The sequence below is a fragment of the Nicotiana tomentosiformis genome, chromosome 7 (genome assembly GCF_000390325.3).
Source record: "Nicotiana tomentosiformis chromosome 7, ASM39032v3, whole genome shotgun sequence".
NCBI classification, from domain to species: Eukaryota; Viridiplantae; Streptophyta; class Magnoliopsida; order Solanales; family Solanaceae; genus Nicotiana; species Nicotiana tomentosiformis.
In genome coordinates, this window is record NC_090818.1 from 5075677 (window position 1) to 5090333 (window position 14657).

The following is a 14657-nucleotide window of genomic DNA, read 5'->3' on the forward strand; positions in this document are numbered from 1 at the left end:
GATTTAAGAAAAAATTATAATATTATACAAACAACTTATTCTAATATAAGTATTAGTGGTTACTTAATCAATCAAATACAAGACACAAAGTGCTATTATGTTGATCTTATTCCAATACTCAAAACACCAACTACGAATGAATTGTACATGTAGTAGAATATGAAGGAGATTTCTTGTAAAAAAAATATATATATATCTTATTTATGACAATCCAAAGGTTGATCTCAATCAACACGTTCCAAAGCACACAAGGCACACAAACAAGGAAGAATCTTCCATGTAATCAATACAAATCAATATGATGAAATAAATCATGGGGAAATGCAAATTCAAAAAACTTACAGTCACATTCTGTTTAACACTCTGTCAAGAGATAAGACAGAAAAAATAAAAAATAAAAGACAAATAATGTGAATTTGATAATAATCAATGTTAATCAATTAAGCCCAGTTGGCTATGAGAGCCATGAGTCCAGCACCGAGAAGAAGTGAAATATTTGCCCCTAATTGAAGCTTTCCATTGCCTTGCATTCTTGGATGCATAAAATCAGCAGCTAAAAAATCAACAAGTGCCATATAAATCAAGATACCAGCTGATGCTGAATTAAATACTCCTTCCACAATAAGAGCCGTTGGACTGTTTTCATCGTAAACATTTGTTATTCCTAATCCAATTGCAATACCGACTGGAGTTGTAAGAGAGAAAAATAAAGCCATTATTGCCACTGCACGAGTCTTGAATTTTGCCTGCAAAATGGCCAAAAATGAGTTTGAACTTTGTTTGCTGACATGTAAGAAATATTTATACGATGACCTATTTACAAAGTATATGTAGCTCAATTTAACAAGTATTGATAATTCAAAATGGCTGGATAAAAAGGTTGTTTTTTAGGGTACACTCGGGAACAGATCTAGTGGAGACAAAGTGGGGCCTGTAGGTCAAAGGATTAGAGTACGCAACTACAAATCACGGTGTCGGAGTTCGAATCCCTCTCCCTCAACCGGTCCAAAAGGAAGTACCTTTCCCTCCGGGATAGGATAATTATGTTCGCAATAGCGAACCACAAGCTTTAGAACTTGGATGTGGTCTTTTGGCGAGTAGGCGATAGAGAATAAATGAAAAATAACCTACTACAATGAATGTTAAATTTTTGTACACTTATATATAAAATTAGTTGACTTACAATAAATACATGAAATACAAACTAAGAAAAGTCTTGCCCACAGTATCTAAGGAATTTACTGAACACAACATTATGCGTCGATGGCTAAAGTTTTGGTATAGGCGGATCTAGGATTTAAACTTTATGGGTTCAACCTTTAGGTTTTATATTATTCAACACATTATATTTTTAAATTTATGGGTTAATATCTATTATTTGTTGTAATTTTAATAGATTTTTACATATAAATTTATGTTCCACGTCAAAAGTTATGAGTTCAATTGAATCTATTAATATTGTTCTACATCCGCCACTGAGCGTATACATCTCGTTCTGGTAAGTATTTACCAGTGTTAATGCTACCACCCTGAAAAACTTTAGACTCATTGGCCTCGCAACACTATCTATTAAAACTTTCACTAAGATTATAGTCAATAGAATCAAACCATTACTTAGCAAGATTATTGACCCAAACCAAACAAGTTTCCTGAAGAATATAAGAGCGGCCAATAACTCAATCATTGTACAAGAAGCTATCACACATTATAATAAGATGAGAGGTAAAAATATAAATATGATTAATTATGAAAATTGATCTTGAAAAAGATGAAGTGATATGCATATTACCTGAGCAATACATCCACCAAGTCCCATGCCTTCGAAAAATTGATGAAAAGTCAAAGCAGCAACAAGAGGCCTTATGGTTTTGGGACTTTCAGAAGCACCCAAAGCTATTCCTATTATCACAGAATGCACTATTATCCCCATTTCCAATACCTGCATGCCCCAGGAGAAATGGAGAAATGTTAATGATAATAGAGTTTAACATCTATAAACGAATAATGTAAAAATAAATATTACTCCCTTCGTTTCAATTTATGTGAATCTATTTAACTAGGTACGGAGTTCAAGAAAAGAGAAAAGACTTTTGAATTGGTGGTGTAAAATGAAGTACATATATTTTTTGTGGCTATAAATCACTACAACAACAATAATAAAAAACCCAGTACAATCCCACACGTGGGATCTGGGGAGGGTAATGTGTACGCAGACTTTACCCTATCTTATGAAGGAAAAGAGGATGTTTTCGATATACCCTCGGCTCAAGAACAATGAAAAGGACACAATAAACAAACAATAACAACGTCAAGGAAATAAAATAACATAAACAAATAGCACATCATGTAATAGCAAAGAATCTAGGAATACAAAGCTATAAGAGATGTATGAAAACTACCAGCAATAATGTCACATCGTCTAACAACAAGGAACTCGGAATAGGAGAATACAAGACTAGTACTAATACTACTAATACGACTAGAAGAGACTCTCGACTACCTGTTGTAAACACATAATTTTTGACCCGCACAAATTTTAAGTTAGTTGTAGTATTTTAAATATTTACTTGAGTTATTATAGATTTTTATTACACTTTATTAGTTTAATTTTATTGCTTTAGTATTTAAAAATTAAAAGTAAATACAAAAAAATAGTTTCAATTTTTATATTTAGTTTTATTTTAATTAATTAAGAGTGATTTTTATATTTTTATAATTACATTACATTATTTTTGTCTTCCTACCATATTTAAGTTAAGCAAGACAAAGACTTATTTTTTCCGACCCATTAGCCCACTTAAGTGCAAGATTTAATCTTAGTCATCTATTCCCCCTAATCTAATGGATCATGTCAATTCTTACTCTTATATTTAAATCCAATTATATCCAAGCCCTACCTTACCTTTGAATTTCCAAAATTACTACACCCCTAAAGAAACGGCAGCCAACTCCCCCAATGGAGATGATGATCTTTGTGCCTAAATCCAATAAAAACTTCTGCCAAGCTAATTCCTAAAAAAATACCAAAAGCTTCAGCACCCCACCCTAATCTCTAGGACTTGAGAATCCAACCGCCACCACCTAGCTAAAAAACAGAACAGAGCAACTGTGTATATAGCACCAATAATGGGCATCTCCCAGATTTGATCTTCCATATACAAGCCAGAACTTCCACTCAAGTCCTAGAATCCAAATTCCTTTTTCCTCAGAAGAACTAAGACGTTCGCCCTTATCTCATTTCTGATGGTGGTAACGTTGATGTCGTTTCTTTGAGATTTTATTTTTAAGATGAAATATTCTTAAAATGAGGGTGAATGGGAAATGGAAGGAAAATGAAATTTTGAGTAAAATTTTAAGTTTCCCCCTCTTGACAATGAGACATTGTCTCATATTGGAAGAGGAAGACATTTTTGGTGGGTATATATATAATTGCTCTTCTTGTAGCTCTTAAAGAGTTAAGAAGAAAGCAAGCCTCGCGCCGTCATCGTCGTCGCTCACTCGGCTTCGGCTTCGGCTTCGGCTTCGGCTTTGGACGTTTGTCTTCTTCAACATTTTGCTGCTATATATATGTGCAGCAGATGTTGAAGAAAGACACTCAACACACAACACACAATTCGCTCAACAAATTGGCTATACATTTGCACTCTTTCCTCTCAGCATTTCCATACGATTTTCTGAGTTTATACTCCTTCGTTCTGCATTGTTTTTAACTTCAAACAAAGCAACTGTAAGTGTGATTTGCTACCGAATTTTGTGTTCGCTGAAACACTGGGGTTTGAAGTACCGCTACACCAGTGTGATATTCGTTCTATCCTGGGAGGAAATAATCCATTACCTTGGGTACTAGGAGGGGATTAAATTCCTTAAGGAAATACTGTGAATTCAGTGGGCTCGAATTTATTATTGTTTCATTACGTTAACTTATATTTTGCAGAATTATTATTTACAAATACAGCAATATTGGCGGGAATAATAATCTTAAGAAATTTAATATTTATTTCTGTATTTGTGTTATTCTTATTATTCTGCAAACTAAAACCTTTGTGGTTTGTGTACTCCCGTTTTGGAGAGTTAAGCCTTCGTGGCGTTTTGTTGGATATTAAAATCTACGTGATTTTTACTCCAGTTTGAAAACGTGTATTAAACGTTTGTTTGTGTCATTCTTTTACAGAAAAGATGATGACTGAAAACGAAAACCAAGCTGTTCCGATGGCGACTGCCAACGCAACGACAAGCCGAACACCGGCGTTGGCACCGGCAGAAAAACCCGGAAAATTTTCCGGGATTGATTTCAAGCGCTGGCAGCAGAAGATGTTCTTCTACTTAACTACATTATGTCTACAGAAGTTCATCAAGGAAGATATTCCTGATCTGCCAGATAAAACTCCAGATAATGAACCCTTTCTCGTGATTGAAGCGTGGAAGCATTCTGATTTTTTATGCAAGAATTATATTCTTAGCGGACTGGATGATAATCTGTATAATGTATACAGTAGCGTGGAGACGTCAAAAGAATTGTGGAATGCGCTTGAAAAGAAATATAAAACTGAAGATGCCGGGATGAAGAAATTCGTTGCCGCAAAATTTTTGGACTATAAAATGGTAGATAGCAAATCTGTTATTACCCAAGTCCAAGAATTGCAAGTGATTATTCATAATCTACTTGCTGAAGGTCTTGTCATCAACGAAGCATTCCAAGTAGCAGTAATGATTGAGAAGTTGCCTCCGTTGTGGAAGGACTTCAAAAATTATTTGAAACACAAACGAAAGAAAATGTCCCTTGAAGATCTCATTGTTCGGTTGAGAATCGAAGAGGACAATAAAGCTGCTGAAAGGAGAGGCCGTGGAAATTCAACAATAATGGGAGCAAATATTGTTGAAGCTAACAAAAAGAGGAAGAAAGCTTCTGGTCCGAAATACAACCCAAGCAAGAAGCGGTTCAGTGAAAATTGCTATAACTGTGGAAAAACTGGACACAAGTCTACGGAGTGTCATGCTCCGAAGAAAGACAAGAAAAGAGGTCAAGCAAACATGGTAGTAAACCATGATGATGTTGATAACTTGTGTGCCATGCTTTCTGAATGTAACTTGGTGGGAAATCCTAAACTGTGGTGGTTTGATTCAGGAGCCACTCGTCATGTTTGTGCAGTTAGAGAGGCTTTTGCTACCTATGCTCTTGCTGAACCCGGAGAGACAGTTTATGTGGGAAATGCTTCAACAGCAAAAGTTGAAAGATATGGAAAGATATTTCTAAAAATGACTTCTGGCAAGGTCATGACTTTGAACAATGTCCTTCATGTTCCCGAAATGAGAAAGAATTTAGTCTCTACTGGACTTCTTGTTAAGCACGGTTTTAAGTACGTTTTTGTGTCAAACAAGATTGTAATTAGTAAGAATGAAATATTTGTAGGAAAAGGTTACCTCACCGAGGGCCTTTTCAACCTAAATGTAATGGTTGTGGAAAATAATAATAATATTTCAGCTTCTTCTTACTTACTTGAGTCAAATGATTTATGGCATGTACGTTTGGGTCATGTCAATTATAAAACCTTGCGAAAAATGATTAACTTGGAAGTACTGCCCAAGTTTGAATGCGAAAAATCAAAATGTCAAACATGTGTGGAATCTAAGTATGTTAAACATCCTTATAAGTCAGTTGAAAGGAATTCAAATCCTTTAGACTTAATTCACACAGATATTTGTGACATGAAGTCAATACCATCTCGCGGTGGAAAGAAGTATTTCATAACTTTTATTGACGATGGTACTCGATATTGCTATGTTTACTTACTGAATAGTAAAGATGAAGCAATAGACGCATTCAGGCAATACAAAAATGAAGTTGAAACGCAACTTAACAAGAAAGTAAAAATGATAAGAAGTGATAGGGGTGGTGAATATGAATCTCCTTTTGAAGAAATATGTTTAGAATATGGAATTATTCATCAAACAACAGCCCCTTACACGCCCCAATCTAATGGGATTGCGGAAAGAAAGAATCGCACATTAAAGGAGATGATGAATGCGTTGTTGATAAGTTCTGGTTTGCCACAGAACTTGTGGGGGGAAGCCATTCTTACGGCTAATCGAATATTAAATCGAGTGCCCCATAGCAAAACACAATCCATTCCATATGAAAAATGGAAAGGAAGGAAGCCCAACTTGAATTATTTTAAAGTGTGGGGGTGTTTGGCAAAAGTGCAAGTTCCTAAACCCAAAAGGGTAAAGATAGGACCGAAAACCATTGATTGTGTTTTCATAGGATATGCGACAAATAGTAAAGTATATCGATTTCTGGTTCATAAATCAGAAAATCCCGACATTCATAATAATACGGTTATAGAATCAGATAATGCTGAGTTCTTTGAAAATATATATCCGTATAAAAAGGAATGTGAGTCGTTTGTTGAAGGATCTAAACGACCTCGGGAAGAAACAAAAAAAAGTACATGTAATCAGGAGAATCCAAGACGTAGTAAACGTCAAAGAACGTCTACTTCATTTGGACCAGATTTTGTGACTTTCTTATTGGAGAATGAGCCTCAAACATTTAAAGAAGCTATGATTTCTTCGGAATCATTGTTTTGGAAAGAGGCAGTCAATAGTGAAATAGAATCCATATTGAACAACCATACATGGGAATTGGTTGATCTTCCTCCTGGAAATAAACCTTTGGTTTCTAAATGGATTTTTAAGAGAAAAATCAAAGATGATGGCACTATTGATAAATTCAAGGCAAGGCTCGTAGTCAAAGGGTATAGACAACGAGAAGGTCTAGACTACTTTGATACATACTCTCCAGTTACAAGAATTACGTCCATACGAATGTTGGTAGCATTAGCTGCAGTGTATGGTCTTGAAATTCATCAAATGGATGTTAAGACTGCCTTCTTGAATGGAGAGTTGGAGGAAGAAATTTACATGGAACAACCTGAAGGGTTTGTGGTTCCAGGTAAAGAAAAGAAGGTATGTAGACTTGTTAAGTCTCTTTACGGACTAAAACAAGCACCCAAATAATGGCATGCGAAATTTGACCAAACAATGTTGTCAAATAGTTTTAAGATAAATGAATGTGATAAATGTGTGTACATTAAAAATGTTCCAAATCACATAGTCATTGTTTGCCTATATGTGGATGATATGCTGATAATGAGTAATGACATTGCCAACATAAATGCTACTAAGCGTATGCTCAATAGCAAGTTTGATATGAAAGACTTGGGAGTTGCTGATTTAATTCTGGGAATTAAGATCCATAAGACTCCTCAAGGTCTGGCATTGTCACAATCTCATTATATTAAGACAATACTTGAAAAATTCAAGCACTTGGGCTTTAAAGTTGCAAAGACTCCAATTGACGTGAATCTTGCATTAGCAAAGAACAAAGGCCAAAGCATATCACAATTGGATTATGCTCATGTGTTGGGATGCTTAATGTATATCATGAATTGTACAAGACCAGATATAGCTTGTGCTATAAGTAAACTGAGTCGATATAAGAGCAATCCAGGCCAATCTCATTGGATGGCAATGAAACGAGTTTTGGGATATTTAGAACATACCCAGAACTTTGAATTGCACTACAGTAATTTCCCTGCGGTGATTGAGGGATACTGTGATGCAAATTGGATCACCGGTTCAACTGATTCTAAGTCCACGAGTGGATATGTATTCACTATTGGTGGAGGAGCGGTATCTTAGAAGTCGTCCAAACAAACCTGTATTGCCCGCTCTACAATGGAGGCTGAATTCATAGCCTTAGATAAAGCCGGTGAAGAAGCTGAATGGATCCGGAATTTCTTGGAAGACATTCCATTTTGGCCCAAACCGTTGGCACCAATATGCATACATTGTGATAGTCAAGCGGCAATTGGAAGGGTTGGGAGCGTTATGTATAACGGTAAATCTCGTCATATACGACGAAGACATAAAACCGTTAGGCAATTACTCTCTAGAGGAATTATCACGATTGACTATGTAAAGTCAAGTGATAATGTGTCGGATCCACTTACAAAAGGTCTAACTAGAGAGGTAGTTGAGAAATCATCAAGGGGAATGGGGCTATGGCCGAGAACAAGTCATTGTGGCGGTAACTCTACCTAGAAGACTGGAGATCCCAAGATCTAGGTTCAAGGAGATCAAACAAAGTCATTAATGACGGTTCAATATTGTCAAATAAAATTTTAGTCCGTTCTCGTGATGAGACAATGTTCAGTACCAAGGATAAAGCATTAAGGCTTTTTAATGATTTCTAAATTTGATACGGGGTATATCAAATAGTGTATCTACAGGATGACACGTTTAGGAATCACCTATGTAAGTGTGAAGTGTTAGCCGCTTCAAGGAGAACTTTGTAAGGCCAGTTCTCTACGCACTTATGAAACCAGGCGGTGTTCATGGCTGAAACGAACACAACAATGAGAACCAAAGACGGTTAAGGGTTGATTGTGTGACTTATGGTTGTCTAGGTATACACCAAAGATTGACGGTTCAAAGATATCAAATCTACCGATTGACCGAGTATATCCGATATAAGTTTACTACGGAAAGTTCAAAGGGAAACCTACTTATCCAGATGCGATTAATCCTTACTTGTAAATCACACAGTTTTTCCATGCATACTTCCGTGATATAGCCATTCCCCATTCATGTGGGGGATTGTTGAGGTTTTATTTTTAAGATGAAATATTCTTAAAATGAGGGTGAATGGGAAATGGAGGGAAAATAAAATTTTGAGTAAAATTTTAAGTTTTTCCCTCTTGACAATGAGACATTGTCCCATATTGGAAGAGGAAGACATTTTTGGTGGGTATATATATAATTGCTCTTCTTGTAGCTCTTAAAGAGTTAAGAAGAAAGCAAGCTTCGCGCCGTCGTCGTCGTCGCTCGCTCGGCTCGGCTTCGGCTACAGCTACGGCTACGGCTTCGACTTCGGCTTCGGCTTCGGCTTTGGATTTAGATTTGGATTTGGTCAAATGATCGATTGATTGATTAATTTTTTGGACCAAATTTATTTGTTAATAGTAAATATTAACATAAGATTATCCGCATTTGTAATGGATATTTTTCAATCCGTGTATTGACAATTTGGCAGCCGCCTAATACTCTTCCCACCATGAATGTGCTTGCTCCACAAACATGAATGTGCTTGCTCCACAAACATGTAATGCTTGCTGCACCATGGAGGGTGGACGTTTGGTCTTCTTCAATATTTTGCTACTATATATATGTGCAGCAGATGTTGAAGAAAGACACTCAACACACAACACACAATTCGCTCAACAAATTAGCTATATATTTGCACTCCTTCCTCTCAGCATTTCCATACGATTTTCTGAGTTTATACTCCTTCGTTCTGCATTGTTTTTAACTTCAAACAAAGCAACTGTAAGTGTGATTTGCTACCGAACTTTGTGTTCGCTGAAACACTGGGGTTTGAAGTCCGCTACACCAGTGTGATATTCGTTCTATCCTGGGAGGAAATAATCCATTACCTTGGTTACTAGGAGGGGATTAAATTCCTTAAGGAAATACTGTGAATTCAGTGGGCTCGAATTTATTATTGTTTCATTACGTTAACTTATATTTTGCAGAATTATTATTTACAAATACAACAATATTGGCGGGAATAACAGTTTCTGTCGAGGACGACGTCGTTTCCCTCCAGCTTCAAGCTAATTGGGTTGAGAATGAAGAATCGAGGTTGCCGTTCGAGTTTCCGGTCAAAGGCGTCCAAGATATTTTTGTTGCTCGCCGCTCAAGTCTTGTCGGCTTTACTCTACTGTAAATCTCACTTGGAGTTGTCTACTAGATCAAGTCATGAAAAATTATTTGGCTTAAAGGTCCACTCTCTCGTAGCTACACCTTTTATTTTGCTAATTTGCATGATATTTCGTTTGGTTCTTGTGATAGAAAGCATAAGCAGTAGCTTTAGTTTATTTTAATTTGTGATTGTGGCCTTATTTCACAAATGCTTCCACATTCTGTTAGTATAGTTCTGTTAATGTTAGTTGTCCATGGTTTCATATAGCTGATCTTTGATTTTGTTAGTTAGTTAAGTATACATGGATAAATAATTTGGGGTTGGATACAGGTTTGCATTTTTTCCACGTGAATTTGTTATCCATAATTCAATAGCTTTACCAATAATCTCAAAGATTAGGAAAATAATTCAAATGCGTTAGTTGCTTTAGGCGCGATTAATAATAAATTATCGTAATTATGGGTACGGTTTTTGTGGCATAGCCACGATACATAAATTCCAATTCGGATGTGCATTTCATGTGACCCGATATCGCGACTTATTCAAATAAACTCCATAAATCCTAAAAGCAATTAAAACTCTATTAAAAGCGGTTAAAAGTTAAAAATGCACAATAAGTTTTAAGCATGTAACAAATCAGATAATTAGGCCAATTATTAATAGTTGAGCAACCGTGCTAAAACCACGGAACTCGGGAGTGCCTCATACCTTCTTCCGGGTTAACAGAATTTCTTACCCGGTCTTATGTGTTCGCGGACCAAAAATAGAGTCAAATTTCCTCGATTTGGAATTTAAAATAAATCGGTGACTTGGGACACGATAAATTATTACAAGTGACGACTCTGAATTAAATAAATAATCTCATTTCGATTAATATCACTTTAATTGGAAAAACTCTCTATCCCTTCGGAAAAAAGGAGGTGTGACACTTGTCAACCCACAACCCTAATTCTCGACCTCCACACCTTCCTATCAAGGGTCATGTCCTCGGTAAGTTAAAGTAGTGTCATGTCCTGCCTAATCACCCCTCCCCGGTGCTTCTTAGGCCTCCCCCTACCTCTTCTCTGACCCGCCATGGCCAACCTCTCACATCTCCTCACCGGGGCATCGGTGTCTCTCCCCTTCACATGCCCGAACCATCTCAGCCTCGATTCTCGCAGCTTGTCTTCCACAGGAGCCACACTCACCTTATCCATAATAACCTTATTCCTAATCAGGTCTTTCCTGATATGCCCACACATCCATCTCAACATTGTCATCTCTGCTACTTTTATCTTTTGGATGGTTGTAAGTCACTACATAAAGGTAAATTGTTTACAAATACGGAAAGTAGTCATTCTCTTTGGCACGGACTAAAAAAATTAGATTCACCTAAATTGAAACAGAGAGAGTATAAACAAGGGTGATAATGCCTCCTTTTTCATCTTTTTTTGTTTTTTTTGCGAATTGGAAATGTATAGGACAACGAGGGTTAGTGAGGAAAAAAACAAAAAGGAAGAAACAGGAATTATCAATGAAAATAGCTCCGCGCATTCTATTATCCAGAAAAAATAGCTCATCCGAAAAAACTTCCCTTTTTTCTGATGAGTTGAACAGTATATTGTTTAACTTCTCGTAATTATGATATCATATTGTTGACTTCAGTATAAAATTCTCAAATCTCTATGGCATTGAAAATTGTTTATGTCCATGCTATTGCTGACTTGATTACAAAAAATTTGTGCTTTCGCCGTTTCTTTTTTCCTTTTGGTTAACACAAATGATAGATTATATACAAATTTCATACAGAAGAAAAAACATCTTCAACCTTGAGTTGCTCAGGAATTATAGTTAATCTCAATCGAAAAAATAAAACCACCTTCATAACAATCTTACGTTGACATAAATATCAATTAGAAAAAAGAGGAATAGCTAAGGAGAACAAAGAGACACACTCTTTTTAAGTCTAGTTGTATCGATAGTGAGAAACACACATAAGAACAAGGCATGGTTCAATTTTCATGACTATCCTCCTTTTTCCTTTTCCTTCTTGATCCCCCAATGTGATAAAAGAAATATTTAAAAAGTAGTACTTCTATATGATGTGTTCGACTAAACACGAAATTTAAGAAAAAAAGAAATTACTGAAATTTGTAATTTTAAACAAGCCAAAGAAATTTATGCGATTATAAATATGTGTCACTAAGGTTAAATGAAAAGTTCAGATTTAAATTGTTACTACTAAATATAAATAGATATATACTTTTGGGATTAACTAAAAATTAAATTGACGCAGAATGAATAAGTGATATTGGAGTTAGGGTTACCTGAGATATAACACGATAACGAAGGAGCTCAGAACTGGAATCACCCATCAGTGATGCTGAACCATGTGAATGAACATGAATAGCTCCTCCTTCATCTCCAGACTGAGCCACCAATCCATTTTTCGTGTCATTTTTGTTACTGAAATATGAAGTTGCATAAGTATCCACCATAAGAGTTCCCATTGCAGAAACCATTGCAATAAATCCACTAAAAGGAAAATTTCCCCACGGATTCTCTTTCAAACATGGCGATGTTAAGCTTTCAAAAGCATCAGGAAGTACATGTATAAACCCTGTCGCGAGGATCACACCAGCAGCAAAAGCTTTGATTATGAAGAAGAAATTCTTCTCTGGGCTTAAAGCTGGAATTGCTTTTCCAAGTACAGGAATACAAACCCCAATTGCACTGGCAATCAGAATGGAAGCGATTGCTACCATTTTAAACTTCAGTGCTTCAGTTTTGTTTCTTTCTTCATCCTCAGAATCACAAGTACATTCGCCTAATACTATAGCAGGAAGAAGCAAGAGAATGTACCAAAAAATAACTTTTTCTAACTTTGTCATGACTCTAGGTTTAGAAAACCAAAAAGGTTTTTGGAAGTATGATTGAGAGAAAAGAATCACTTAGAATCTGAAATGTTACAAATTCCAATGTCACAATCGTGGTGAGATAGGCTTCTTAATTATCTGTGATCCTAATTGATAGTTTAGCTCTTATATTAGTACTTGAACATGAAGTGTTAATAAAGAAAATGGCAGAGAGAGAACCAAGAAAAAACTGTCACAACTTTTGTGAAATTAAAAAGTAAAAGTCAAAAAGATTATCAAATGCATGAAGCATCCCGTAACCTCGTTTGCACGTCGGATTCAGGAAAAGGCGCACTTCAAAGAAATATAACGTAGACCGTCTACCCTAATGCAAGTTATTTCGCAACACAAAGTCAAAACCTGAAAAATAATATATTAAAGGTCTATCGATGTATAATAGAACATATACATTACTTGGTTATCGCAGATGTATTAGGAAACACGTATTAATGATATCAAAAAGTGAAGACATAATAAAGTCACAAGGGTCTATAAAACTGGACGGAAGGAGAAAGAACGGAGAGAAATAGAGCAAAAACAATTCTTAACTACATTATGTGTCGAAAAAATGTCGACATATATTCTAGCTGAATAGATTAACGGGATATACTTCCTCCTCGTAAATTGCTCTTACTTAGCTGGCTTATAATTTTTTTTTTTTTGCTGGATTCTAAACAAATTTATTCTTTACTATTAATTATTTCCTGATTACATTTGTGTGTTTAATTCCTTATAATTTAATAACTAATTCTATACGTGCTAAAACGTTCTTGTCATTCTCCTTTAATTTGTCAATTAAAAGTACATAACGAGAAGGTTTTGAATCTTAGCCCCCTCTATTCATTCTTCTTTAATTTGTCGAATAAAAGTACACAACGAGAAGGTTTTGAATCTTAGCACCCCCTCTATTGAGATAGCAGGTCATCACGATAACGTAATCCAATGTAAATAAAGTCATGGGTGGCTCAAGGGTGAGGCTAGTAAAGCCTTTGCCTTAGGCCCCCCAAAGTTTTGAGGCCTAAAAAGTATTAATGGTGAAATGCATAAGTAATTTTAGATTAAACAATATTGACGTTTATAGAAAACAAAATACAAATTTTATGTAAAAATGAAAGAAACAAAGAATGTCTACCTTTTAACATTAGAATTTTTTTAGAACTTTAAATTAAACTACTTAAACCTTCGTATTAGTAAATAAAACTTTTACGACAAGATCCAAGGTAATGTAATGCAAATATATGGCTAACATTTTTGAATTAATCCTTGCTAATATAAATAATAATATTATTAAATAAAGTTAAAAGTCTTATATCTTGTAAGAATACAATACTATAAATAAGTACGGAAAAAAAAAGGAAAGATAACTTTATATAGGTGTATAAAATTTGGATTCTTATTAAATTTTGGCTTTAGACCACTAAATTTGTTTAGCCGTCCCTAAATAAAGGAGTCAATTGATTTTGTGGCTCTTTACAATCTTATTTTTAGTTTTATGACCCGACCTCATTTTTTACACTTGAGAGATTTACTTTTACACGTAACAGATTTGTCTTTTACACATAAGAGATCTAAAAAGATCATTTTCTTAAATTATAAATTATAAAGGGGTATGATGTACAAATAGCACTAAATAAAGTCAAGAATAATATAATTAAAGTTATATAATGCGCACACGAAAATTAAGCTATTGTTATAAGAAAATTAAATTATGGTGGATATCTACTCTTCTCCATTATCTCCATAACTCCCAATACTCTAATAATTATGGAGTTATGATTAACTCCATAACCTCCTCCATGATATTCCTCTCAAATGCTTAATGATATGTTCAATGATATATTTTGCAATAGTGATTCTTCACTTTTCACACAATTAAAAAAAAAATCTCTTCCTTCTCTCTATCTTTATTTCTTGTTCATATTTTACTAAATTAATTTTATTTCATAACAACATTTCTTGTTCATGTTTTAATAAATTATTTTAATGATACATTTGCATAG

General features: G+C 35.1%; 1 protein-coding gene across 1 annotated transcript; it reads right to left on the reverse strand.

Annotated features, from left to right (window-relative positions):
- Positions 1-299: 299 nt before the first annotated feature.
- Positions 300-13131, reverse strand: LOC104098174 (zinc transporter 5-like). The gene is made up of 3 exons (XM_070181256.1): positions 12070-13131; positions 1790-1939; positions 300-746 (listed from the first exon to the last, which is right to left on the reverse strand). Exons 1-3 carry the CDS (start codon positions 12631-12633, stop codon positions 441-443), a joined length of 1020 nt encoding a protein of 339 aa, XP_070037357.1. The 5' UTR covers positions 12634-13131; the 3' UTR covers positions 300-440.
- Positions 13132-14657: the final 1526 nt, after the last annotated feature.

Excerpts from the sequence above, each read along its gene's own strand:
- LOC104098174 (XM_070181256.1), bottom strand. The coding sequence starts at position 12,633 with ATGACAAAGTTAGAAAAAGTTATTTTTTGGTACATTCTCTTGCTTCTT. Across the intron at positions 1,940-12,069 it reads GTTATCGTGTTATATCTCAG|GTATTGGAAATGGGGATAAT; the intron begins GTAACCCTAACT and ends TGGGGCATGCAG. Across the intron at positions 747-1,789 it reads TTGGTGGATGTATTGCTCAG|GCAAAATTCAAGACTCGTGC; the intron begins GTAATATGCATA and ends GCCATTTTGCAG.